Source organism: Bolinopsis microptera, chromosome 10, assembly GCF_026151205.1.
Source record: "Bolinopsis microptera isolate Bmic1 chromosome 10, MBARI_Bmic_1.0, whole genome shotgun sequence".
Lineage (NCBI taxonomy): Eukaryota > Metazoa > Ctenophora > Tentaculata > Lobata > Bolinopsidae > Bolinopsis > Bolinopsis microptera.
In genome coordinates, this window is record NC_087081.1 from 716,908 (window position 1) to 744,631 (window position 27,724).

At 40.5% G+C, this 27,724-nt stretch overlaps 3 protein-coding genes across 5 annotated transcripts in view; 2 read left to right on the forward strand and 1 right to left on the reverse strand.

Moving 5' to 3' along the window:
- LOC134821779 (uncharacterized) overlaps window positions 1–27,724 on the forward strand; it is a 474,787-nt gene that overhangs the window by 333,492 nt on the left and 113,571 nt on the right. The gene's annotated exons all lie outside the window — the stretch shown is intronic.
- LOC134821790 (lipopolysaccharide-responsive and beige-like anchor protein) lies at window positions 3,786–27,479 on the reverse strand. 3 transcript variants are annotated; one of them, XM_063832565.1, is made up of 27 exons: window positions 27,333–27,479; window positions 26,903–27,077; window positions 26,571–26,713; window positions 25,143–25,269; window positions 24,767–24,868; window positions 22,971–23,090; window positions 22,697–22,848; window positions 22,124–22,232; window positions 21,128–21,272; window positions 20,930–21,028; window positions 20,624–20,766; window positions 20,003–20,358; window positions 19,710–19,875; window positions 19,282–19,408; window positions 18,824–18,980; window positions 15,993–16,133; window positions 14,488–14,600; window positions 13,835–14,019; window positions 7,785–7,928; window positions 7,429–7,613; window positions 7,142–7,238; window positions 6,581–6,673; window positions 5,873–6,017; window positions 5,534–5,672; window positions 5,179–5,342; window positions 4,824–4,961; window positions 3,791–4,524 (listed from the first exon to the last, which is right to left on the reverse strand). In XM_063832565.1, the coding sequence occupies exons 1-26, from the start codon at window positions 27,462–27,464 to the stop codon at window positions 4,862–4,864; spliced, it is 3,759 nt and encodes a 1,252-aa protein (XP_063688635.1). In that variant the 5' UTR covers window positions 27,465–27,479; the 3' UTR covers window positions 3,791–4,524; window positions 4,824–4,861. The 3 variants fall into 3 exon arrangements, with proteins under 3 accessions (XP_063688634.1, XP_063688636.1, XP_063688635.1); XM_063832564.1 differs by having other exon boundaries at window positions 3,786–4,961; XM_063832566.1 differs by lacking the exons at window positions 26,571–26,713; window positions 26,903–27,077; window positions 27,333–27,479 and adding an exon at window positions 25,537–25,558 and having other exon boundaries at window positions 3,786–4,961.
- Window positions 16,662–18,665, forward strand: LOC134821791 (tubulin beta chain-like). The gene is made up of 3 exons (XM_063832567.1): window positions 16,662–16,863; window positions 17,062–18,267; window positions 18,439–18,665. Exons 1-3 carry the CDS (start codon window positions 16,798–16,800, stop codon window positions 18,502–18,504), a joined length of 1,338 nt encoding a protein of 445 aa, XP_063688637.1. The 5' UTR covers window positions 16,662–16,797; the 3' UTR covers window positions 18,505–18,665.

Consider the following 27,724-nt stretch of genomic DNA (forward strand, 5'->3'; position numbering starts at 1 on the left):
ACGACTTAATAAATGCATATAATAGGTGCGCCACAAAACAAAAGTTAAATTTATTACCAATTTTTCAATCAATACATATCATAAACTATAATATTGGAAACACACAGCAGAATGGATGTCTTAAACTATAATTTATTGTACGTAACTAATAATCTAGTTGTTCAAAGTTGAATTTTAGTTAAGTATGAAATGCCACCTCATCATAGTTACGTCAAAAGATTATTCTTGAATTATAAAATTGAGAAAATTGATCTATAACTTAAATTTTAAAATTCTAGCTAAGAACTATCTAATTTTTAAAACAGTTTGCTACAGTTTGTGACAGATCTGGCAGGACCAATTTAATTGTGGCTGGTAAAAGGACCCAGTTGCCTGTAAGGGCTTTACCGAACCCCTGGGGACCACAGTGTAATAAGATCAGACCAGATGTATCTATGTAGAGCAATTCATTTATTTCGGAGCTATAGTTACATGACATAGCTGGTGGTCATATTTAGAGGTCAGTTCATCCTTGTATGCTAATTATCCATCCAGATGCTTAGTGGTGTAAATAATCATGCCCTTCTACGAGGGGAGGGGCGCCATCTTAGGGGGGCGCAAAATCGTCGTTTGAATGTGGGACAATTTTGAAAAACTTAACGGAGGTAATAGCAAAACTGAACGTTTTGCTCTAGAAACACATTTTTTTAGAGATTTCATCTGCGTATCCTCTAACATCACCTAATTTGTTCAATTTTAGGGAGGGGCGCCAAAAGGGGAGGGGGTGCCAACAGGGGGGCACATTTTCGGCGGGGCGCCAACAGGCAACATTACGCCACTGCTAACTGCACTGGTACAATTTTCTGGAATCATTTCAGGGTACAAGAAAAACCTGGAAAACCAATCCATATTTCAATTCTAAACCCTGAAAAACTTTAAAGTCTACCTAATATACAAAAATAACGAGTTAATGTGTATGCACTTTCCAGTAAGAACAGAAAAAATGCTAAGATATAACTCGTATAGAGGTAGCAGTTTAAGAAACTAGTTCGTGAGTCAATACTCACGATATTACCATTAGCACACTTGAAAATAAACATTTTCAGATTCACTTTAAAACAGTCCAGTGACATACAACTCTTAATTCCAAAAGGCAGCTCACTATGAATAGTTGATGGAAATCTATGTACGATTTTCAGCATAAAATGTTTGATAGCAAAAATTAAATGAAGAATGAAAACAGCATTCATGATCCATGATATAAGGGTTGAATGAGGAAGGATTACCTGGGGACCTCAGGTAATCCTTCCTCATTCAACCCTTATATCATGGATCATGAATGCTGTTTTCATGCCTGAGGTCTATATATATATTCATAAACATAGAATAGAGATTCAGCGGAATGACAGGCTGAGCGCGGCCCAGTAAGAGGAAGGACCGTTCCAAAATACAATCTAAGTGTATAGTACTGTAATTACACATTATTATAGTATATGCCATTAATTTTATTCCGATTTTAAACTATTCCATTTTGACGAGATGCTAAATTAATTAATTAATTTTTTGAGACTTTACTACATTTTTGATGAGAATTTTTGACATTTTCAAACTAACCATTGATATTCTCAGATTATGTGACTGATTAAATGCTGAAGATAAAAGAAATATATTCATTTTGCTAAGATTATGTTTGCGTTTCATTGCTCAACAGCTGTTCGAAGGATCAAATTTAAGATTATGTATAGTACTGTTCTGTAAAAATTTGGGTATTACCATCGGCCAGCATTTAACTGACTGAAGCAAAGGAAAACAAAGTTTGTCAGAAACCATTTTGTAATTCACTGACCTTTTACTGTATCAGAAATCAAATTGAGGATATTATAGCACCTCGATCTAATTTAAATACGATACCTTATCAATTAACGGGTGATACTCGTAAAATATCTGTTCCATATATTGGACCGTCGACGAGTCCAACTCGGCGCGCGTCCTGGTAGGTTGTAAACCTACAACTTATCAACTTTGCCTTGTCTTAGTCTAACTATTCGGGAGATTTTACTCCTTATCATCATTAACGATTTTCGCAGTACATGGGACAGTTATGGCTCCAAGTTATGATTATGGAGTTTCATAGCCAATGGCCAAGCATCAAGCAGTCGGATCCAAATTTATCTACGATGTCAATCCTTCGCATCTCGCCGATCTGTGGTTGCGAAAAGATGCGCGGCGCGGCCCAGTAGTGCATAGCGCTACAAGATCCAAAATGTTGATGTTTATTTTACAGCCACAGTACAATGTACATAATAGTAGAGGCTCTTTATATATATAATATGTGTGATCTTGATCTTGCCGGGAGAATGAACGTTATTAAAGTATACGCTAGCACTATATAGTGATTAATTGACAATGTCAATTCATCGCAGCTCGGCGAGGCCCAGTAGCGCGTTTCGCCGATTTAGCGAGTGTGGTTGCGAAAAGCATAATTGAGTGTGCGGCGCGGCCCAGTAACGCATTGCACTACAATATATTAATTGCAGACGATGTCAATTCATCGCAGCTCGGCGAGGCACGGCACAGTAGCGCATTTCGCCGATCTAGCGAGAGAAGCCTGATTGAGTGCGCGGCGCGGCACAGTAACGCATCGCGCTACAAGCAGAATTAAGCTTTTACCTTCGTGTTACTGATCATGGCTATGTCGTATGTGAATTACCTAGTTTGCTATTTTTTGCTCGATCGCTAGTACTATTACGTATGACGTATGTGCGAGAAGCTCAAAAACATAAAAGCGCTCATGCGCATTGCTGATTGCATTGGAAACACACATTGGAAACACTAAAATGGACCCATCGACCAGTCTAGTCTGATTATAAGTTCAAAGTTATATAAATTAGGGTTATATGTGATCACAACTCGAGTTGTAGGTTTATAACCTACCAAAACGCGCGCAGAGTTGGACTCATCGACGCGCAACGCGGTCTTCAGTCTTATAAAAACAAATATTTTACGGGATGATGATTAATCACTCTACACTCGACTTCACCTAACCATGTGCTTTCGCGCCACTTCGGGCGCGCGCTACTGCAAGCGCAAGGGCTCTGGATAGAGTAACACTCGACTGTCACGTGACTTTTGCAACCCGTTCTCTACAGCTGGTCCTGAACGACTATTCGAAATCCTAACCCTTTAATCCGATCCCAACCCTTAACAAAAGCATATGCTGAAACCCTAACTGCTAACCCTAACGATAAATTATATAGACTAACTTCCTTATACTGTCATGCATATCACGTGATCGAGACACTTTTTCGACAATATCTCGTCATACTGATATCTGGATAATATCCGGTTGGAGATGGCGTTGACGCCGAAAATGTGCCCTTACTCCTAACTTCCTTGTTTCATTTGTCCTTGTCCCTTCCAACCGGATATTATCCAGATATCAGTATTTCAATCATGAGACTAATAAACAGCGAACTACTCCGTTATTTGAAATATCTCGTCAGGGGAACATTTTAACACTGTACTATGTCATGGGGGTGATTCGGCATCAGCGTTCGAAAATAACTGTAAATAACGACGGTTTCAACTGTCAGGGGCCATTTTAGAACAATCTCGAAGATCGACTGTACACTGTAGTGATTTAGCACGCTCGTATTTTACGAGGTAGCGCGCGCCGTTTTCTTCTCGATTAAGCATTATTATGCCAGAGGCAAGTGCTACGAAGTAGCGCGCGCCGGGTAGTCCATTAACAATGGACAATATTCATAAAATAGTTGATGAAAAGACGAATAATAGAAGAAGGAAAGCGACCGATAGGGATAAATATAATCAAGTTGAAATAAAGAATATCAATAATGTTCAAATTCAATATCATTATCAAGATACACTGGAGTCCCTGTATATCCATCAGCACTAACACTAACAGTTCCACAAAAAATAACGTTGAAATATTTATTCCAGGCAGAGAAGTGTAAAACCGAGTTATTACTTGTAGGGCTATGCACTACTGGGCTGCGCCGCGCATCTTCTCGCAACCACATGTATGCCATATGCAGATCGGCGAGATGCGAAGGATTGACATCGTGAATCAAAGTTATTACGTAAACCTTGTGACTGAGATTTCTACTAACTTTTTTAATTTAAAGCACAAATATTCGAAATATTTAAAAGAAAAGTCACAAACGTATAACTTCACTGAGATACTCGAATTGACAATAAGGTCTGGGCAATATTTTAACTCGATTCCAACCAGATTCAAACACTTCAACTCGACATTAAAATCAAATCAGATTCCTAATACTTCAACCATTAAAATTAAATCTAAAAGCATAAATACATAAAGTCAAAGCCGGCTTCGACAAAAAATTAAATCTGCAATCTTCATGTGAATCACTCACTAAAAGTAAATTGTAAATTGAAGTGTCACATATCACTAGCAACAATATCAAATTTACGTTTAAATATCGGAATTTATCAATAAATCTTTAAATTGTAATTACAATGCTCTCAATTCCAGAATGTACCTCGATTAAAACTGGTCTGCAACTGAAAATACAAATTAAGTCATTTAAATAATCTAGATCTACAATATTATAACTTTGTGCTGCATCGTGGCAAATGGTAAATTTGACGTTCACGAATAAATTACGAAAACATTAAAGAGGCAAAGAATTGAGAATCGACGAATAAATAAACGCTTTAATCGTAGAACTTTTAAACAATATCTGAATACAGACTCAACAATCATTTGAAGAGTCTCTGGAAATATTTCAATTCTCTAGTCCCAATAACGCGGTCATAGTCCCAAATAACAATTTACACATCCAGAGAAGAGGATTAATTACCCTAATTGTCCAATTAATTAATTGGCTAATTTTGCTACTCATTGATTGCCCGCAGTAGCATAGTTGTCTCCCACTATTCTCCGTAGATCTACTGGGTAGATATTTATAGTTCCGTTGGTTAGACCAGCGATCAGGAACCTGAACAAGGAAGACGTTTATTTTTGTAATATCCATCAAACAAGGAAGACGTTTATTTTTGTAATATCCATCAAAAGTTGTTGTTATATCCATCAAAAGGTTACAACAGTAACGGGTTTATCGCGTATTACGTCCATTTATAACGAACTAATTAACCAATCGATTTATAATATTATAAATTAATTTAATTAATTGATTAAATCAACAAAAGACTGACCTCTGATCCTGGCTGAGAGACAGTACTCTGACGGCACTCTGGCAGGGGGCCAATCTCAGGACAGGCGAGAGAGTTTTAATGCTCCTTACAACGGGCGTCAAGTTAAACCCTCCGGTTATCAGGAAGTTGCCTTCCCTGTCACATATCATGCTCAGTACTTGCTCCTGATAGGGTAATTAGTTAATTAATTAATTTAATAGCACAAACAAGATCACATTGTGTAGATATCATGTTCAAATCTTCATCATGTATACATTTATCGTACACCTCGCTGTCAAATAAATTAGTAATGAGTTATGAGGCAATTATGTAATGATACCAAAATAATTAATTGCTTAATTAACTAACAACATACCTGGAGCTCCTGAGTGATCATGATATGTCCGTTAGCAGAGAAGACGGCCAAGTACCCCGACTGGTCGGCGTAGTGAGCGACTATTTCGCAACGTTTTGTTATCAAAATACTCGAGGGTATCATAAATTGGGGCGGAACTCTGAGAGAGTAATCGAGATTAATTAAGGGATAAACAAAGCAATTAGATAATTAGATAATTAGACAATAATTAGATAATTCGGATATTACACCATGACAAGTTAATCATCCAATGAATCTAAGAGTATCTTCATTTCTCACTGGTGCAAAAACTTGGTGGTGAAGTTTCAACTTAAGTCAACTTCAAATTCCGAAACTCACTTTATTTTGCGGATGAGTTCTCCAGTCACGCGGTGCAGGAGTATGGGGCTAGTTCTGCTAGCACTGACTACAGTTCCCTGCTCACCACTCACGTGTACACATTCCACCTGACCCACATGACCAGTCAGCACTGACCGAGCTGAGGCTGAGGGAGTGAAATGTTAATATAGTGAAACGCTGTGACTGAAATGTTAATATAGTGAAACGCTGTGAGTGAAATGTTAATATAGTGAAACGCTGTGAGTGAAATGTTAATATTGTGAAATGCTGTGAGTGAAATGTTAATATAGTGAAACGCTGTGAGTGAAATGTTAATATTGTGAAATACTGTGAGTGAAATGTTAATATAGTGAAACGCTGTGAGTGAAATGTTAATATTGTGAGTGAAATGTTAATATAGTGAAACGCTGTGAGTGAAATGTTAATATTGTGAAATGTTGTGAGTGAAATGTTAATATTGTGAGTGAAATGTTAGTATTGTGAAATACTGTGAGTGAAATGTTAATACTGTGAAATACTAGGAGTTAAATGTTAATACTGTGGAATACTAAAATTTAGTGAAATACTCTGAGTGACATTTAAGTCTAGTGAAACATTGTGCGTAGTGAAGCACTGAAAGTGAAACGGCGGCGAAAATTATCTGATAAAAAAAGTTTCCTCGATTGCAGCGAGTTAATTTGCAGCCGGCAAATTAACAAGAAGACTGACCATGTTTTCCGTCGATTCCTGTTACTCTCTGTATTTTCCCACTCCAGTCCCACACACAGACTGTAGCGTCACGTGACCCGGTCACTATTATCCCTGAATTAAAGTTTATATCACACAATCTGTTTAGAGAAACTCGCGCTATACCACGAGATAAGTCTAAATATCTGTATCATTTTATTTGAAATCTTTTAAGATAGAGCATATAGTACAGCATTACACAGTGTAATTTGATGTAAATTCTTGGTGTTTGACTGCATTTTTATAATTCCTTCCTGGAACCTTACAACATCTACATTTTTCAGCTGGATCACAATTTCCTTTTACTCTTACAACATCGTTCAAATATTTCAAATACTCAGTATAATGGTCATTGTAGCGGAGCACCACACCCATCACATGATAATTTGTATTGATCAACATGTGTGCTGACAAATGGCATTGTTTTATTACTCTTCTCGCTCATCCACTCAGTGAAATTGCGAAATATGTATAGCTTTTATCAGAATATCAGCTTGCATGGGACACAATCTTTACTGGGGTGATGTCAGGAAAATAACTTACCGTCCGCAAGTCGGGTATGTGGAACGTGAAGAGAAATAGCGACATCAGTGATAGAGATACACGTAACCAAGTCTCGGTGTCCAAACATCGCTTGAACCTGTCATGGAGGGGGAGTTCAGTCGCAGGTTCTTTCACAGGGAACACAGAACATTAATAAATATAAATATTAAGTATACATGTTAAGATTGCAATTTTAACTAAAATTTAGCCGATGAAATGATGAAAAACTAAAGGAGCTTGAAACATTATTGAGGAACAGAAGTTTCTAAAAAGAAAGGATACAGTACCTGTTTGCCTGTGTCAACAGCGAAACTCTTGAAGGAACTATCCCAGAAGCCTGCACAAAAGAGAACTTTACCGTCAGGTGACACAGCATAGCTTGAGGGGAGAGAAGATAATGTCGGGTCCATTGGGTCCTTCACATGGCGCGGGGAGGGGTCTGACTCTACGAATACTTGGTACGCATTCTGAACTGAGGTATTTATAGAGTTAGGAAAAGATGACTGCATTGAAATATTTAGGCGATAAGAATTGCTGATTACTCAGCAGATGGGCTCTTAAAATATTTAAAATTTCAAATTCGTTCAACAAAAGTGACACTTATATTAAACAAAAACAGAAAGAGAAACTAAATGTTACTCACTTGAAGGTACGAATTTGTTGGTAGTAATAGTTTGGTTAGCAGAAACAGTGAAGAGCACAGGAGAAGAGTGGAGTGAAGGATTAAGGAGGGGTTTAACGAGCGTTACTGGGTGATCTTTCACTGGGTTCAGTACAGATACTATACCTGGGGTTACACTGGGTTCAGTACAGATACTATACCTGGGGTTACACTGGGTTCAGTACAGATACTATACCTGGGGTTACACTGGGTTCAGTACAGATACTATACCTGGGGTTACACTGGGTTCAGTACAGATACTATACCTGGGGTTACACTGGGTTCAGTACAGATACTATACCTGGAGTTACACTGGGTTCAGTACAGATACTATACCTGGGGTTACACTGGGTTCAGTACAGATACTATACCTGGGGTTACACTGGGTTCAGTACAGATACTATACCTGGGGTTACACTGGGTTCAGTACAGATACTATACCTGGGGTTACACTGGGTTCAGTACAGATACTATACCTGGGGTTACACTGGGTTCAGTACAGATACTATACCTGGGGTTACACTGGGTTCAGTACAGATACTATACCTGGGGTTACACTGGGTTCAGTACAGATACTATACCTGGGGTTACACTGGGTTCAGTACAGATACTATACCTGGGGTTACACTGGGTTCAGTACAGATACTATACCTGGGGTTACACTGGGTTCAGTACAGATACTATACCTGGGGTTACACTGGGTTCAGTACAGATACTATACCTGGGGTTACACTGGGTTCAGTACAGATACTATACCTGGGGTTACACTGGGTTCAGTACAGATACTATACCTGGGGTTACACTGGGTTCAGTACAGATACTATACCTGGGGTTACACTGGGTTCAGTACAGATACTATACCTGGGGTTACACTGGGTTCAGTACAGATACTATACCTGGGGTTACACTGGGTTCAGTACAGATACTATACCTGGGGTTACACTGGGTTCAGTACAGATACTATACCTGGGGTTACACTGGGTTCAGTACAGATACTATACCTGGGGTTACACTGGGTTCAGTACAGATACTATACCTGGGGTTACACTGGGTTCAGTACAGATACTACACCTGGGGTTACACTAGGTTCAGTACAGATACTACACCTGGGGTAACACTGGGTTCAGTACAGATACTACACCTGGGGTAACACTGGGTTCAGTACAGATACTATACCTGGGGTTACACTGGGTTCAGTACAGATACTATACCTGGGGTTACACTGGGTTCAGTACAGATACTATACCTGGGGTTACACTGGGTTCAGTACAGATACTATACCTGGGGTTACACTGGGTTCAGTACAGATACTATACCAGGGGTTACACTGGGTTCAGTACAGATACTATACCTGGGGTTACACTGGGTTCAGTACAGATACTATACCTGGGGTTACACTGGGTTCAGTACAGATGCTATACCTGGGGTTACACTGGGTTCAGTACAGATACTATACCTGGGGTTACACTGGGTTCAGTACAGATACTATACCTGGGGTTACACTGGGTTCAGTACAGATACTATACCTGGGGTTACACTGGGTTCAGTACAGATACTACACCTGGGGTTACACTGGGTTCAGTACAGATACTATACCTGGAGTTACACTGGGTTCAGTACAGATACTATACCTGGGGTTACACTGGGTTCAGTACAGATACTATACCTGGGGTTACACTGGGTTCAGTAGAGATACTATACCTGGGGTTACACTGGGTTCAGTACAGATACTATACCTGGGGTTACACTGGGTTCAGTACAGATACTATACCTGGGGTTACACTGGGTTCAGTACAGATACTATACCTGGGGTTACACTGGGTTCAGTACAGATACTATACCTGGGGTTACACGTTCAGTACAGATACTATACCTGGGGTTACACGTTCAGTACAGATACTATACCTGGGGTTACACTGGGTTCAGTACAGATACTATACCTGGGGTTACACTGGGTTCAGTAGAGATACTATACCTGGGGTTACACTGGGTTCAGTACAGATACTATACCTGGGGTTACACTGGGTTCAGTACAGATACTATACCTGGGGTTACACTGGGTTCAGTACAGATACTATACCTGGGGTTACACGGGGTTCAGTACAGATACTATACCTGGGGTTACACTGGGTTCAGTACAGATACTATACCTGGGGTTACACTGGCTTCAGTACAGATACTATACCTGGGGTTACACTGGGTTCAGTACAGATACTATACCTGGGGTTACACTGGGTTCAGTACAGATACTATACCTGGGGTTACACTGGCTTCAGTACAGATACTATACCTGGGGTTACACTGGGTTCAGTACAGATACTATACCTGGGGTTACACTGGGTTCAGTACAGATACTATACCTGGGGTTACACTGGGTTCAGTACAGATACTATACCTGGGGTTACACTGGCTTCAGTACAGATACTATACCTGGGGTTACACTGGGTTCAGTACAGATACTATACCTGGGGTTACACTGGGTTCAGTACAGATACTATACCTGGGGTTACACTGGCTTCAGTACAGATACTATACCTGGGGTTACACTGGGTTCAGTACAGATACTATACCTGGGGTTACACTGGGTTCAGTACAGATACTATACCTGGGGTTACACTGGGTTCAGTACAGATACTATACCTGGGGTTACACTGGGTTCAGTACAGATACTATACCTGGGGTTACACTGGGTTCAGTACAGATACTATACCTGGGGTTACACTGGGTTCAGTACAGATACTATACCTGGGGTTACACTGGGTTCAGTACAGATACTATACCTGGGGTTACACTGGGTTCAGTACAGATACTATACCTGGGGTTACACTGGGTTCAGTACAGATACTATACCTGGGGTTACACTGGGTTCAGTACAGATACTATACCTGGGGTTACACTGGGTTCAGTACAGATACTATACCTGGGGTTACACTGGGTTCAGTACAGATACTATACCTGGGGTTACACTGGGTTCAGTACAGATACTATACCTGGGGTTACACTGGGTTCAGTACAGATACTATACCTGGGGTTACACTGGGTTCAGTACAGATACTATACCTGGGGTTACACTGGGTTCAGTACAGATACTATACCTGGGGTTACACTGGGTTCAGTACAGATACTATACCTGGGGTTACACTGGGTTCAGTACAGATACTATACCTGGGGTTACACTGGGTTCAGTACAGATACTATACCTGGGGTTACACTGGGTTCAGTACAGATATTATACCTGGGGTTACATTGGGTTCAGTACAGATACTATACCTGGGGTTACACTGGGTTCAGTACAGATACTATACCTGGGGTTACACGGTGTTAGTGCTAGGAATAGTGCAATGATATTAGGACGTAATGAAACTACCGAACCACGATGCATGGGGACCCGCCACCCCACGGCAACACTTAAACATATCGACTCAGTTACATCGTTCCCTGTTAATATAAAACTCCGTTACAAATTGAACCGGGACCTGGCACTACTACACCTTATTCCAACAAAACATGACAAAGTAATGTATAACTAGACTAGGTTACTTATGTAACCTATAGATATGTAACCTAATAATGATATGTAACCTATAAGTGCATTTTTGATTACCATTTAGATACTTTAAATGAACTTCTGATTATTTCTTAGTGGCCCGTTAGTGATTTCTTGCTTGATTTCTTGCAACCACTTGACTAAGCTTCAGTGACCATAGCATATGGTGACCGCTTGAATAATTCAGTTCAATAACCTCTTTGTAAATTGTTATTGACGATTTCGTTTTTTAAATATTTCTCTCCATGTATTCTTTTTCACTTTTAGCGACAAATGTTAGCGACAATAGACTGTAGGTTGATAACCATTCGAAGTTGAAAAATTGTTCAAATATTCAGAGAATCTAGACCAACTGTCTAACACACCCATCACAGGATTATATAATGATGATCAACATGTGCTGACAAATGGCATTGTTTTATTGCTCGCATTATCCACTCAGTGAAATTATGAAATATGTGCTAATGTGCATGTCAACATAAAACACGATGGTGCTCGCTTCTTCAATCACAATGTGTGTGTAGTAGTGTGTACATAGCGATTTAAAAATGTCTGGAAGTTTCAGGCTTATCAATATCATATCTTTGATGTCTTCACTATTACCAATAAGCGAAAACAGATTAAAAGGCTGTGTAAACACGGTAAAATCTCTTGAAGAATGTAAAGAATGTAAACAATGCGATATAACCGGAACACTGATAAATTGTATCTATCCTCTGATTGCACAGAATGAGGTGATCATCATAACATATAAATGTTGAGACTTTAGTGCAGCGTGAAATGAGAACTAGTCTATACTCTGTGTATACATTTCAAATTAGTTTAACTGTATTTGGTGTATTAAGTTTATTCAGTTTTGTGAGAACTTTTATTTGTTGCTAGTTGAAAAAGGTGTTGGTGTCAAAAGTGTTTCAAAATGGTGGCAAATACATTCGAATATCGCGGTAATATGTTTGAATATCTCGGCTGATATGTTTGAATACGATGTTTTTAATGTTAGGATATAATTATTGTTTGTATATCGTGTTGAATGTTTGCCAGTGACATGAGTAGCTAACATGTGGATAAAGCTATTTAATTAGTTTAATTATCTAACACGTGATTACTAGTTTAACACGTGATAACCCGCACAAAAACAAGGCAGTTCATATGAATTATTAGTTTGCTGATTGCTATTTACAGTTGTGATCTCGCGGTTATTAAAAATAATCGGGTATAATCTATCAGTGAAGTTGATCTAAAATTAAATTCTCATAAATTCAAGTGATTGCCGTACTTTTATATCTAATTTTTAAACACGATGTGTATAGTTCATTGATGATTAACCATATCGATTTACAGGCAGATAGGCACAGAATGAGTTTACTTCGAGAGCGAATGGTCCAACATTCATAAGAAAAATAATGTGATCAAGTCTAAAAGATAGCACGAGTAGTGCCACAGCAAAACAAAGTGAGATCAAAAGTGAAACAGAGAAGGGGAAAAAGACATTAAAAAGATTTATCAAAAAACCAAGATATAGAAACAATCACAAACCACGCTCAGTTCTTAAGTTTAGAGTTATGAAACAGTACAGACATTCGCAAAAATTGGCAGCCCTTTCCACGGCGGGAAACGTGTGTAAATCAAGAGAATTTCTACCAATGTCAGAAAAACACAGAAAAATGAGGTTGGACCACCTTCCTACGGAAGTACTACACAGTATACTGGGTTATCTGGACACTAGAGGTCTGAGGGAAGTTTCTAGAACAAATAGACGCTTGTTCAGATTAGTTGACGGAGCCAGTTTAGTCTGGAGTAAGACGTTGTGGATTGAGTTCGGAGTCAGACTTGGGGATCTGTAGTGAAAGTGAAAGTGTAGTGAAAGTGTCTAAAACAAACAGACATAAATAAAGGTGACTGGCGATGCTGAGGGATTGGGAATCATGATCAGACAGATCATGAAAATCAAGTGAGGGAGCGAAAGAGAAAGTGAAAGAGAATCATAAGAGAAAGTTATCTTTCTCTTATGATTCTCTTTCACTTTCTCTTTCGCTCCCTCACTTAGTTATGTCTTACTCGTTTCTATTTCAGTTGAAGCTGATGAAAGTAATGGGTTAAGTTAGAGTTTCAAATTGACTATGTTGTTTTTTTAGCAGGGTTTTTATTCTAGCAACGAGTGCACAGAGCATGTTTTTATTTGATTTTTAATGTTAACACAATTTTATAAAAGAAATGTGGTTTTACTGGTCTTAAATCATAAATAAGAGACTCAAAGTGGGATTGATTGACCTCGTTGTTACGACAATGAAATAAAAAATTGTGAGTAAAGATTTAAACAATTCGCTAAGATACATAGCTGCCGTCATGCCATCTGAGTCAAACATTTAATAAATCGTTGCATGATTAAAAAGTCGTATAAAAACGACTAGTGTTAGTGTTTTAACTGTTTTTATAAAAACAGTTAAAACACTGACCGTTGTTAAAACACTAACACTTCACTAACCGTTGAGATTCTTGATGTTAGCATTGAGCACGTGTTGAATACTGTTGCGCGCAGGATGGGGCGTGGTCAGAAGTTGAGGTGGGGTTTGTCCGAAACTTCTTATCTGTTCCTCCAGTGCCTCCTTGATTATTGGATCATCCACCTGACTTGGGTCACACAAACCCTCGTATGTAGTGTAGTAGAAACTGAAAGAGAGAGAGATTACATATTTTGTAGCTGTTATATCAATTGTCAAATTGAAGGGTCAATAAATAAAGATTAAAAACTCGCTTATTTTTGGTAACGAATGGCATTACCTAAAACGTACAAAATGAAAAGTCGTTGAGAAAATTGAGCGTCCTAAGTTTCAATGCCCGCGTTTAACAATTTCTACCAATAATGCAACATTCCTGCACTAACCTATTAATAGCAGCCTGGGCCTGGTCACCCCTCTGTTACCCCTAGTTACCACCTAGTTACCACCTAGTTACCACCTAGTTACCACCTAGTTACCACCTAGTTACCACCTAGTTACCACCTAGTTACCACCTAGTTACCACCTAGTTACCACCTAGTTACACTAACCTATTAATAGCAGTCTGGGCCTGGTCACCCCTCTGTTACCACCTAGTTACCACCTAGTTACCACCTAGTTACCACCTAGTTACACTAACCTATTAATAGCAGCCTGGGCCTGGTCACCCCTCTGAGAGATGCCGAATATCAGATCTATCCACTTGTGGAGGTTTGAGCTGACGTACTCACTTTCCAGCGCCTCACGGTGCACCTGCGGGGAGACTGTTGGTCAGTATTGTAATAAGGATATTCTGGGACATTCTAGAAAAGTTGTTTTGTTTTAAATATTATTAGCTCAAGTTTTTGGCAACCTCCAGCAGGTTATTGATGTTATCTAAAAATAAGACAATCTAACTTTAAAACTAAAACCAAAAGTTATGATTTACATTATACACAAGCTGTCATCATGAAAGGTAGATTGTTTCGACAGAGCAAATAAAAAATTAATAGAGATTGTTAGCGATAAAATTCTTATCATTCTTGCATTGATATGTGCACAACTTTTGGTTAAAGTTTTAAATCAATTTCAGATAAATCATTTAAATCAAGAAGTAGGAGCAAAAAAATCAAATAGAACTATTGTCTACGAAGGACACCAATGTAACCAAAGTAAAGTACAAATCCCTTATAACCCCTCCCCAAATAACCCCTCCCCAATGTAACCAAAGTAAAGTAGCTATACAAATCCCTTAAAACCCCTCCCCAAATCAAAGTAGCTATACAAATCCCTTATAACCCCTCCCCAAAGTAAAGTAGGTATACAAATCCCTTATAACCCCTCCCCAAAGTAAAGTAGCTATACAAATCCCTTATAACCCCTCCCCAAAGTAAAGTAGCTATACAAATCCCTTATAACCCCTCCCCAAAGCAAAGTAGCTATACAAATCCCTTATAACCCCTCCCCAAAGTAAAGTAGCTATACAAATCCCTTATAACCCCTCCCCAAAGTAAAGTAGCTATACAAATCCCTTATAACCCCTCCCCAAAGTAAAGTAGCTATACAAATCCCTTATAACCCCTCCCCAAAGTAAAGTAGCTATACAAATCCCTTATAACCCCTCCCCAAAGTAAAGTAGCTATACAAATCCCTTATAACCCCTCCCCAAAGCAAAGTAGCTATACAAATCCCTTATAACCCCTCCCCAAAGTAAAGTAGCTATACAAATCCCTTATAACCCCTCCCCAAAGTAAAGTAGCTATACAAATCCCTTATAACCCCTCCCCAAAGTAAAGTAGCTATACAAATCCCTTATAACCCCTCCCCAAAGTAAAGTAGCTATACAAATCCCTTATAACCCCTCCCCAAAGTAAAGTAGCTATACAAATCCCTTATAACCCCTCCCCAAAGTAAAGTAGCTATACAAATCCCTTATAACCCCTCCCCAAAGTAAAGTAGCTATACAAATCCCTTATAACCCCTCCCCAAAGTAAAGTAGCTATACAAATCCCTTATAACCCCTCCCCAAAGTAAAGTAGCTATACAAATCCCTTATAACCCCTCCCCAAAGTAAAGTAGCTATACAAATCCCTTATAACCCCTCCCCAAAGTAAAGTAGCTATACAAATCCCTTATAACCCCTCCCCAAATAACACTTGGAAGAACCTGCAGGAAGTGGTGATGATCTTTAGCCCAGGGAGGAAGTGTGACGGTGTTCACGGAGTTACCCTCCTCATCATCTCCTAGCTCGTATCCATTATCATTTACAAACAGCTCCGATAGGTAGAACATCTCTGGTATCAGCTCCTGAAACAGAAAGGAAAATTGAAAAGGAGGGCGAAAATTAAAGTGAGATAGAACCATTTACCATCGTGAATTCACGATCTAGTCCCTAATTATTTATAGGAATAGAAAGAATGCACGCCGCACTATTCTTCAAAATCTCGTTATTTTCACGCCTTCATTTCACGCCCTTGAATTTTTGAATCAAAGCTGAAAGCTGAGCTTTCAGCTAACATTCACGCACTTAAAAGTGTTCACTTGTCGACCGAAAAGTAAACGTAAAAACAGTTTCTAAATTTCACAGCGTTATTAATTGGAATAAAATCTATTGTTATTACTGGAGGACATAATAAGGAACAATTCATGATCATTTTTGTTTTGACCAGATCCTCAAGCAAGAAAAACCGTCTCTATAGAATTAATACAAAAATGTCTGCCTTGCTTAACATGTATCAGTGCTAACCTGCTTGTCATGGCGCTATTTAGCTCACATGTAATGATCACGTGAACCTGTCCCCCAGTCACGTGACCGCTGCAAGCAAGTTAGGAAGTATGTTTGCTTGCATGTGCTGTGCGTAGCCAAGGAGACGTTTTCGGCAATAAAAACTGCAGGGAGCGGCGGAGAGAATCAGATTTTATTTTATCAGTTTCCTATTCGTAACTCTACTCTTAGTCTTAAATTTTAACCATGAGAGAAATTGTTCACTTGCAGGCTGGCCAATGCGGCAACCAGATCGGCTCTAAATTCTGGGAGGTAGGCACTCAATTTACACTTTTTCTCACTTTCTGATTCAAGTATATAGCTTTTTAAATACTTTGGACGGCTTGTCAACTTTTAAGGAAACACCGTTGTAATCAGTCGAAATTTTATGGATGAAACTGATTCCAATTTACAATCAAGCATTTTATTCGACCAGCAGTAGCAAAAACCTTAATCTATCCATTTCTTCAGGTTATCTCCGACGAGCATGGTGTTGACCCCACTGGAACCTACCACGGAGACTCCGATCTTCAGTTGGAGAGAATCAATGTCTACTTCAACGAGGCCACAGGAGGCAAGTACGTTCCCCGTGCTGTCCTTGTGGACTTGGAGCCCGGAACCATGGACTCCGTCCGATCCGGACCTTTCGGCCAGATCTTCAGACCTGACAACTTCGTCTTCGGACAGTCTGGAGCTGGAAACAACTGGGCCAAGGGACATTACACCGAGGGAGCCGAACTCGTCGACTCTGTTCTGGACGTAGTCAGGAAGGAAGCTGAGGGCTGTGATTGCCTTCAGGGATTCCAGCTGGCTCACTCTCTTGGAGGCGGTACCGGATCCGGCATGGGAACACTCCTGATCTCCAAGATCCGTGAAGAATACCCCGACAGGATCATGACCACTTTCTCCGTAGTCCCATCCCCCAAAGTATCAGACACAGTTGTTGAACCTTACAACGCCACCCTCTCCGTCCATCAGCTGGTTGAGAACACAGACGAGACCTTCGCCATTGACAACGAAGCTCTCTACGATATCTGCTTCAGGACCTTGAAACTCACCACCCCCACATACGGAGATCTTAACCATCTCGTCTCCGCCACCATGTCTGGTGTCACCACATGCCTGAGGTTCCCTGGACAGCTTAACGCTGATCTCAGGAAACTCGCAGTCAACATGGTACCTTTCCCCCGACTTCACTTCTTCATCCCCGGATTTGCTCCTCTCACCAGCCGAGGATCCCAGCAGTACAGAGCTCTGACCGTTCCCGAGCTCACCGCCCAGATGTTCGATGCTAAGAACATGATGGCCGCTTGCGACCCCAGACACGGCCGATACCTCACAGTCGCCGCTATGTTCAGAGGACGTATGTCCATGAAGGAAGTTGACGAGCAGATGTTGAACGTACAGAACAAGAACAGCAGCTACTTCGTCGAATGGATCCCCAACAACGTGAAGACCGCCGTCTGTGACATTCCTCCCAGAGGACTCAAGATGTCTGCCACTTTCATCGGAAACAGCACCGCCATTCAGGAGCTCTTCAAGAGGATCAGCGAACAGTTCACTGCTATGTTCAGGCGTAAGGCTTTCCTCCATTGGTACACTGGTGAAGGTATGGACGAGATGGAATTCACTGAAGCCGAGAGCAACATGAACGATCTCGTATCTGAATACCAACAGGTAAATTGATTATTTAAGACTTTTCTTATTTCAGTTTTCCATTATTAATCATATAACTAAACATAAAGAGTAATTTGCTCATCATGCACTGGTTGTGCACTGTATGGATAACATCTCTTTCTGATTATAAAGGTTTCCCTGACAACAATTCCTAACATATTTCTGTTTTAGTACCAGGATGCCACCGCCGAAGAGGAAGGTGAATTCGACGAGGAAGAGGGAGAAGAAGATCAATAAACTGTGAAATCAAATAACACGTACAACAGACAAAAGCATGGGAAGATTCTGCTTCAAAAGGGAAATTTTGCCGGAAATGGACTTATCGGAGTGTGTCTTTAACAATATTTGAAAAAGAGGTTTTTCATTCAGTATTATAAGTCCATCAACGCATTCAAAAATGTACTTTGTTTCATTTTGTCCCTTATTTCAGTTAAATAATTCCAGCCTAGCCTAATAAAAAATTTTGATAATCATTCGATCTAACCAAAAAGATGCACAACTCCTGAAACTATTGTGGAAATTGACAATTAAATAATTTATTATATAATTAACTGACCTTTACATCGGCCATATCACGTTGACAGTTATCCCAAGCCTGGGCCACACTTGAGAAGGCCCTGCAGGGGTGATCGAACTTTCCAGACTGTAGCTTCAGGAACATGGTCGTGTAGGGTTCCACTCTCAACAACCACATCAACACAAATCCAGGGGTGCTGAGGTGAGGTAAAGGTGTTATGACGTCACGTGTTATGACGTCACGTGTTATGACGTCACGTGTTATGACGTCACGTGTTATGACGTCACGTGTTATGACGTCACGTGTCATGACGTCACGTGTTATGACGTCACGTGTTATGACGTCACGTGATTTTTTTGTGGTTATTCAGGCACGGAGGCGGTTATTCTATAGATCAGTAGGTTGGTAGTATCGAGAATTTCAGTCAGTTAATTACCCCAGGCGGTGAAACTAAGAATTTACTAGCAGTAAATATTGGGGAGGTATTTAAAACTCACCTGTAATGGGTCCCATAATGGAATGGAGGAGCAACTCCTTCCTTACTCATCTCGAACTTGTCCCTGAATTTAGCTGCTCGTTCTGCTGTTTGGGCTCCCATTGTGCGACTCAAGTCTCGGTAGTTACCTGGTGTGATGACGTTATGAGTATTGCTGAAAGCATTATGTTATCATGTCACCAGGGGGTAACCAGGGGGTAACCAGGGGGTAACGTTTAGAATAAAGTCACGTGATTATATTGCATGTTTTAGTGAACTTAACGATTGTGATTTGTTCGTTCCCAGAGTAATAAATTGAACCTATTACAACGAAAAATATTAAAGAGCATAAAATAATCGTGATCTAACTATTTGCATGCTAGGAAAATTAAGAGCACGAAATTTACTAAAACTTTTTTCTGAAAAAAAAAGAGACAAAACACGACATACCGGGATCGGAGAGGTCAAGCTTTTCAGAAGTGTAGTTTTTAAGTATCCAGGGCATGATTGGGTACTGTCCCAAATCATTGTAAGATCTCCCTGCTATCGTGTTCAGGAACATGAGGTAGTCAAAGTTTGAGATCTCACGGCTTCTCCATTTGTCCATGATGTTAGACTGAGGGAGTTGAGGAAGATTGAGGCTTAATTCGATAATTAATTAATTGGTTGAAAAACAATTATATATTGAAACAGATTTAATCATGGTATGAGGCTCTTTATTGTAAATCTCCTTCACCACCCACCTCTCTAAGGAGCCTCCTAGGATGAGCTAGAGATATCTGTCTGCGACTAGGTAACCCATACTGCAGACCCACTCCCACGCGGGGGAGCGAGGCCACTGCGCGCCGCACTGCCTCGTAGTCCGTCAACACGAACAACCAGCTCCTGTGTCCAATAGTGAACACCTCCAGGGCCCGGTACAGGTGAAGGTAGCGTCTGGTGAACACAGCGGATACGTCTACATTGTAGAACTTGTAGTTTTCCTCCTCACGTGACTCGCTAGCACTGAACATGGCAGCTAGTTTTGTTATTGTCAGCGTGCCTGTTAGACGTCGGCCGGGTAGGAGTAGGGTGGCTCGCTCGCTGAATAGAAGGTTACCTGAGGAGGAGAGGGTTAACGACCAGACTATCTGACCAGGTGTCCTGAGACGGGACATTTATTTTGAGTAAATGTTGACCGAGCTGACTGAGAAGAAAGCTATCGAATACACCGGGAAATTTTGTGTAAATGAAAATTGTAAATGAAACATATTCAAAAATTATTACCAATAAACTAATAAATTGTTCCATCGATTTGTTCCTCAATCGCAGTTTAGCCCGAAATAAAAAATCCCTTCAATAAAAGATCCCTTCAATAAATGTACCCTTATTATTATCAATATCATTCTCATCTACAGCCGTGTCCTGCTCCTCGTCATCTTCCGGTGGCTGCTGGCTCTTTTTCAATTGTTGTGCTACTATCACGTGATTTGGTGAGCCACATTCTATTTCTCTGTTTGCTGGAACTCTGAAAACATAACTTTGTAAGGTGACCAAAAAAATTGGCACATGACGAAATAAGATCTCACGAGATACCAGTACTCAGCATACAAAAGAGTCCCTGGGTATTGTATCAAATTGACGTCACGAAGAATTAATGACGTCACAAATCCGTTGAGATAATAACAAACCTGACAGTAGGGTGCATTACAGCTTGAGGATGAGTGGTCCCTGTTGGGTTGTAGAGCATCTTATACCGTCTTCTCGAACTGTCCTCCCATGAGTCCAACCTGATAGGTTTAGTTGTATTAGACTGCTAAAATTATAAATAAATATGAGCAATAGAAAGTGAAAGTGAAATTAAAAGAGAAAGTGAAAGAGAAAGGTACCTGTAATGAGTGACATGTTCAGTGTCCAAGTTGAGCTGTTCACTAAACTGTTTCACGTACTCCCATCCCTTTTCTCCCGTTACCAGGGACTGTTTCTGTTGGCTGTGTAACAATCTGATCGTGTTGTGCTGCTCCGCGAGCAGTGCTGAGGGAGAACGCATGTTACAAATTTATAGCATGCCTTGATATTGAATATGTGCACTTTGCAGGGCGCTATAATTTTTTCGGAAAAATGAATCTTGAATAGAAGTTGTCTTGGTCGGTCGGTGTTGGTCGTACTACGCGGAGAATCATAAAACTTTTGTGGATTCGGTTTGAGTCCGGTCGGAAGTGATCTTTAGAGGGTTTAGAGATATATAGTTTTAATACTTCCAACACTACTATATAACAAATAATTTGAGATTATGTGACTGATTAAATGCTGAAGATAAAAGAAATATATTCATTTTGCTAAGATTATTTTTGCGTTTCATTGCTCAACAGCTGTTCGAAGGATCAAATTTAAGATTTAGAGATATGATATGGAGTATGGACAGCGTTCGTAAGCGCACGTTTAATAAAATGGAATGGTTTTGAGACAAAATGCTAATTACAACATTGGTTGTCTAACATTTACCAGGTAAATTTCCCATCTACTCAAAGTCATGGAGGCGACATTTTGGTTAGATCACATAGACTGAAAACGTTCCCTAGCCCGTATAAATTGATATGAAGAGATGTAAGAAAACAACAGCAGAGTGGTATACGGGCCGAGCACAGTTGCATGTACAGAGCTGAGGTGAACAGCCTCTCACATCAGAAAAGTCGGAATAAGTCACATGTTTTAACAAGTCACGTGTTATTTCATTTCACATCTTATCATAGGAATAGGACAGGGGTGTGCTCAGTGCACTGGTGTAGGTAATATCCGCAGTCAAAGGTCTGTATAGTGTAACAATGAAATACAACAATACAAGGTTATATTAATCGCAAATAATTTCCCTGCCCCAAAGTTACCTGAAACTATTTGTTTAGAAGACATTTCAAACTCCGCAGCTCTGACAATGTGTTCAGCTATCGCTTCTGCTGCGACGTTCTCTGACCACAGGGCTAGTTTCACCAGATACTGTGGGACCGAGGTTACAAAGTGAAAGTGAAAGTGATAGTGGGTGAGCGAGGTTACAAAGTGAAAGTGAAAGTGATAGTGGGTGAGCGAGGTTACAAAGTGAAAGTGAAAGTGATAGTGGGTGAGCGAGGTTACAAAGTGAAAGTGAAAGTGATAGTGGGTGAGCGAGGTTACAAAGTGAAAGTGAAAGTGATAGTGGGTGAGCGAGGTTACAAAGTGAAAGTGAAAGTGATAGTGGGTGAGCGAGGTTACAAAGTGAAAGTGAAAGTGATAGTGGTGAGCGAGGTTACAAAGTGAAAATCAAACCACGCATCTCGGAGATTTGATCGAAATTCATTACAAAACGATTAAAAAACCCGACTCACATGCACTATTGACGTTCGATAAAAGAGCATCAAACCATTTAAAGCAAAAAATTTAAAAAGCAAAAAATAAATAAAAACGGAAAGTTTTGTGACACTCACCTCATCAGTGCTGCTAGCAACATGCCTCCCTTCCCTCAGTAACTTAGTAAAGGAAACACCAGCGTGTTTCTCCAGAGCTGTCAGCCATTCCTGACTGCACAGTTGCATTGCGAGCTCCACTACTGATACTTCTCCTTTGAAACAGGATAAACCTGGCAAAATACAAGGTCGTAATCACGTGGCAATGATAGTTTAAGTTAGCTTTGAAAGTGACACTGACAGCGACTCTCAAGGAATTCATCGCAAATTTCTATATTGATAGCAATCTACTTACTCTCGTTGAAAAGTTCACGTCCATGAGTTCCCAGGATGGTTTTAGCGAAGAAACCCTGGAAATCCAGCAACAAGTCGTTAAGGAGAGGACCAACGTGGGCTAGAGCGCGCTGTACTTGCTCTGCAAATTGTAATATATCATAATAGAGAGCGCGCTGTACTTGCTCTGCAAATACAGATATATCATAATAGATAGGATTAGAGCGCACTGTACTTGCTCTGCAAATTAAGTGATATATGATAATAGATAGGATTAGAGCGCGCTGTACTTGCTCTGCAAATTGTGATATATGATAATAGATAGGATTAGAGCGCGCTGTACTTGCTCTGCAAATTGTGATATATGATAATAGATAGGACCAACGTGGGCTAGAGCGCGCTGTACTTGCTCTGCAAATTGTGATATATGATAATAGAGAGCGCACTGTACTTGCTCTGCAAATTGTGATATATCATAATAGATAGGGCTAGAGCGCGCTGTACTTGCTCTGCAAATTAAGTGATATATGATAACGTGGGCTAGAGCGCGCTGTACTTGCTCTGCAAATTAAGTGATATATGATAACGTGGGCTAGAGCGCGCTGTACTTGCTCTGCAAATTAAGTGATATATGATAACGTGGGCTAGAGCGCGCTGTACTTGCTCTGCAAATTAAGTGATATATGATAACGTGGGCTAGAGCGCGCTGTACTTGCTCTGCAAATTAAGTGATATATGATAACGTGGGCTAGAGCGCGCTGTACTTGCTCTGCAAATTAAGTGATATATGATAACGTGGGCTAGAGCGCGCTGTACTTGCTCTGCAAATTGTGATATATCATAATAGAGGACCAACGTGGGCTAGAGCACGCTGTACTTGCTCTGCAAATTGTGATATATCATAATAGATAGGACCAACGTGGGCTAGAGCGCGCTGTACTTGCTCTGCAAATTGTGATATATCATAATAGAGGACCAACGTGGGCTAGAGCGCGCTGTACTTGCTCTGCAAATTGTGATATAATATGATAACGTGGGCTAGAGCGCGCTGTACTTGCTCTGCAAATTGTGATATATCATAATAGAGGACCAACGTGGGCTAGAGCGCGCTGTACTTGCTCTGCAAATTGTGATATATCATAATAGATAGGGCTAGAGCGCGCTGTACTTGCTCTGCAAATTGTGATATATGATAACGTGGGCTAGAGCGCGCTGTACTTGCTCTGCAAATTGTGATATATGATAATAGATAGGACCAACGTGGGCTAGAGCGCGCTGTACTTGCTCTGCAAATTGTGATATATGATAATAGATAGGACCAACGTGGGCTAGAGCGCGCTGTACTTGCTCTGCAAATTGTGATATATCATAATAGATAGGATGGATTGAAAATAGACCAACGTGGGCTAGAGCGCGCTGTACTTGCTCTGCAAATAGTCATATATGATAACGTGGGCTAGAGCGCGCTGTACTTGCTCTGCAAATTGTCATATATGATAATAGATAGGACCAACGTGGGCTAGAGCGCGCTGTACTTGCTCTGCAAATAGTCATATATGATAACGTGGGCTAGAGCGTGCTGTACTTGCTCTGCAAATTGTCATATATGATAATAGATAGGATGGATTGAAAATAGATTATATGATTACAGACTATGGTGACTTTTGTAATTCAGGTCTTTAAAACCAACAAAATCTAAGTTTTCTCTGAAAATTATGACATGTAATATTAATAAGTGATGGGGTAGTTGGTGAATCTTGTTTGAGGGATAAAGTCCAGGTAATTTAAACCATGAAAGTCAAAGTTTTCTTTGTTCACCTGTGATGTTATTTCCACCTCGGTGTCTGTTAACAATTTCGTGGTACTGTGTCACAGTGAGCACTGAGAGGTAGAATAACACTTGAAGTGCTTGTTGCTCGCCTGGGGAGATAATAACTCGTTAGTACGGACAATTAGAGGCTTATCTGTGATCAGTGAGTGGGTGAATAGCGAGTTTTTTGTAGGAAATCATGAGCAGAAAACACAACAAAATGGGAAAGCACAACAAAATGGGAAAGCACAACAAAATGAGAAAGCATAACAAAATGAGAAAGCACAACAAACACATTTTCTCTCGTTTATTAGGACCAGAACATAGCATGGTGATTTGTGTAAAAAAGTGTCTCCTTTTTTTTGTTGTTAGTTTGAAACTTACTCTCTTTCATGTAGAGGTCAAGGTCCCTCATAACGCAGCTCCGCAGGTGGTACACGTCTTTCTCCTCCAGGAGGTAATCTATCTTCAGGTCCTCGTTGTGTCTCTGCTCCAACTTGTTCAGCAGGTGCTGGCGAGGTTTATCAGCGTGTAAAAGTGAAACTTGGGAGTGAAAGTGAAACCGAAACTAGCGTGTAAAAGTGAAACTTAGGAGTGAAAGTGAAACCGAAACTAGGTTAAACGTTAGGATATTTATCAGAATGAAACCTATTTAACAGCTGGTGATGGAAGCAAATATTAGAAAAGGTAAGAGAATAAATGGAATGGAAATTAAATGATTGGTTGATATATGACACTAAGTCCTGAAGTAATGCTTGAAGTAACCTTGTCCACCTACCAGTCTAAGAGGTTCCCCCACAGTACCCAGTAACCTTGTCCACCTACCAGTCTAAGAGGTTCCCCCACAGTACCCAGTAACCTTGTCCACCTACCAGTCTAAGAGGTTCCCCCACAGTACCCAGTAACCTTGTCCACCTACCAGTCTAAGAGGTTCCCCCACAGTACCCAGTAACCTTGTCCACCTACCAGTCTAAGAGGTTCCCCCACAGTACCCAGTAACCTTGTCCACCTACCAGTCTAAGAGGTTCCCCCACAGTACCCAGTAACCTTGTCCACCTACCAGTCTAAGAGGTTCCCCCACAGTACCCAGTAACCTTGTCCACCTACCAGTCTAAGAGGTTCCCCCACAGTACCCAGTAACCTTGTCCACCTACCAGTCTAAGAGGTTCCCCCACAGTACCCAGTAACCTTGTCCACCTACCAGTCTAAGAGGTTCCCCCACAGTACCCAGTAACCTTGTCCACCTACCAGTCTAAGAGGTTCCCCCACAGTACCCAGTAACCTAGTCCAACTACCAGTCTAAGAGGTTCCCCCACAGTACCCAGTAACCTTGTCCACCTACCAGTCTAAGAGGTTCCCCCACAGTACCCAGTAACCTTGTCCACCTACCAGTCTAAGAGGTTCCCCCACAGTACCCAGTAACCTTGTCCACCTACCAGTCTAAGAGGTTCCCCCACAGTACCCAGTAACCTTGTCCACCTACCAGTCTAAGAGGTTCCCCCACAGTACCCAGTAACCTTGTCCACCTACCAGTCTAAGAGGTTCCCCCACAGTACCCAGTAACCTAGTCCACCTACCAGTCTAAGAGGTTCCCCCACAGTACCCAGTAACCTAGTCCACCTACCAGTCTAAGAGGTTCCCCCACAGTACCCAGTAACCTAGTCCACCTACCAGTCTAAGAGGTTCCCCCACAGTACCCAGTAACCTAGTCCACCTACCAGTCTAAGAGGTTCCCCCACAGTACCCAGTAACCTTGTCCACCTACCAGTCTAAGAGGTTCCCCCACAGTACCCAGTAACCTAGTCCACCTACCAGTCTAAGAGGTTCCCCCACAGTACCCAGCGGAGTGAGTTTTGAGTTTATTTCCTCTTGAACCAACTTCGGTACCAGATCGGCTCGTCTCAGCTTCTGTCTTTGCCTCTTTTTGAGACAGTTTATCGTCGAGAGACACGTCACTATGGAAAAGATATAAAATTGCATGAGGAAAGAACAAAAATTAAGTTAACTTGTTCGTTTTATAATGAATTGGTATATCATCACCACGACCGGATTTATTTTTCCACGAAGTCAAAAGTAAGTTCAAATTTAATACAAATAGTTCAACCAAATTGATGATCACCAGATTGCCTAAATATAAATCCCACCTAATCGTAGAGATATCCGCATCATACCACCCTGCTTTAAGCTCCTAGCACTCTCCACCAGATTAAAGTTCAGAACAGAACAGAAGACCACCGTGTCCACAATACCCACTAGCAGTTCCACTAACTTAAACGCTTTCTCAAACTCCATTACTGGTTCGTGGTTTTCCAGTGAGGGCTGGTAGGGAGACTGTGTAAACGCAAGGAAATATTTTGTAGAAATGTTTAAAGATGAAAATATTGCGAGGGCGTGATAAAAGTAAATAATATAACGTATGACATATCCGATTAATGATTGATCTTGATTGGAAGCCAGTCGAAATGAAAGGCTCCCAAAAATAGGCCAGTAAGAGACCACCTTGCCAGTAAAAAAACATTAAAAACAAGTAAAAAAAACCAGTAAAAAATTAGTAAAAGACCAGTAAAAAACCACCTTGCCAGGAACTGTAATCTCGTTCACTAGTTTGCCCACACCTCCACACTCTACCACGAGGTTATCAGCCGTGAGGGAGATAATATGCGCGATGTTTGTCATGTAGACTCCGTTATCACGTGCGTTTACCATTTCACTTGTGCTGCGCTGTCCTGGGGACACAGTTTGAGGTCTTATGTAATTTATAAATCAAAGAGATAGTGAAATTTGTGTTTTAATTGTATATTATACATTATATAATATTATGTTAAATTGAAATTTAAGACTCATTCGAATTATACATTATTAATGACCTGTAGCATTGATTGAAACTGAAACGGCTCAAAGTATAATACCGTTAAACACAACAATTTCAATAGAATAATAACTGATTTAATTAAGCGATTAACCAT

Coding starts and splice junctions, on each gene's coding strand:
- LOC134821791 (XM_063832567.1), top strand. CDS start 16,798: ATGAGAGAAATTGTTCACTTGCAGGCTGGCCAATGCGGCAACCAGATC. Junction 16,864..17,061: donor TCGGCTCTAAATTCTGGGAG/GTAGGCACTCAA, acceptor CCATTTCTTCAG/GTTATCTCCGACGAGCATGG. Junction 18,268..18,438: donor TCGTATCTGAATACCAACAG/GTAAATTGATTA, acceptor TTTCTGTTTTAG/TACCAGGATGCCACCGCCGA.
- LOC134821790 (XM_063832564.1), bottom strand. CDS start 27,464: ATGGTAAACGCACGTGATAACGGAGTCTACATGACAAACATCGCGCAT. Junction 20,767..20,929: donor GTAATGCACCCTACTGTCAG/GTTTGTTATTAT, acceptor TTATGTTTTCAG/AGTTCCAGCAAACAGAGAAA. Junction 19,409..19,709: donor GCTTGACCTCTCCGATCCCG/GTATGTCGTGTT, acceptor TCATCACACCAG/GTAACTACCGAGACTTGAGT.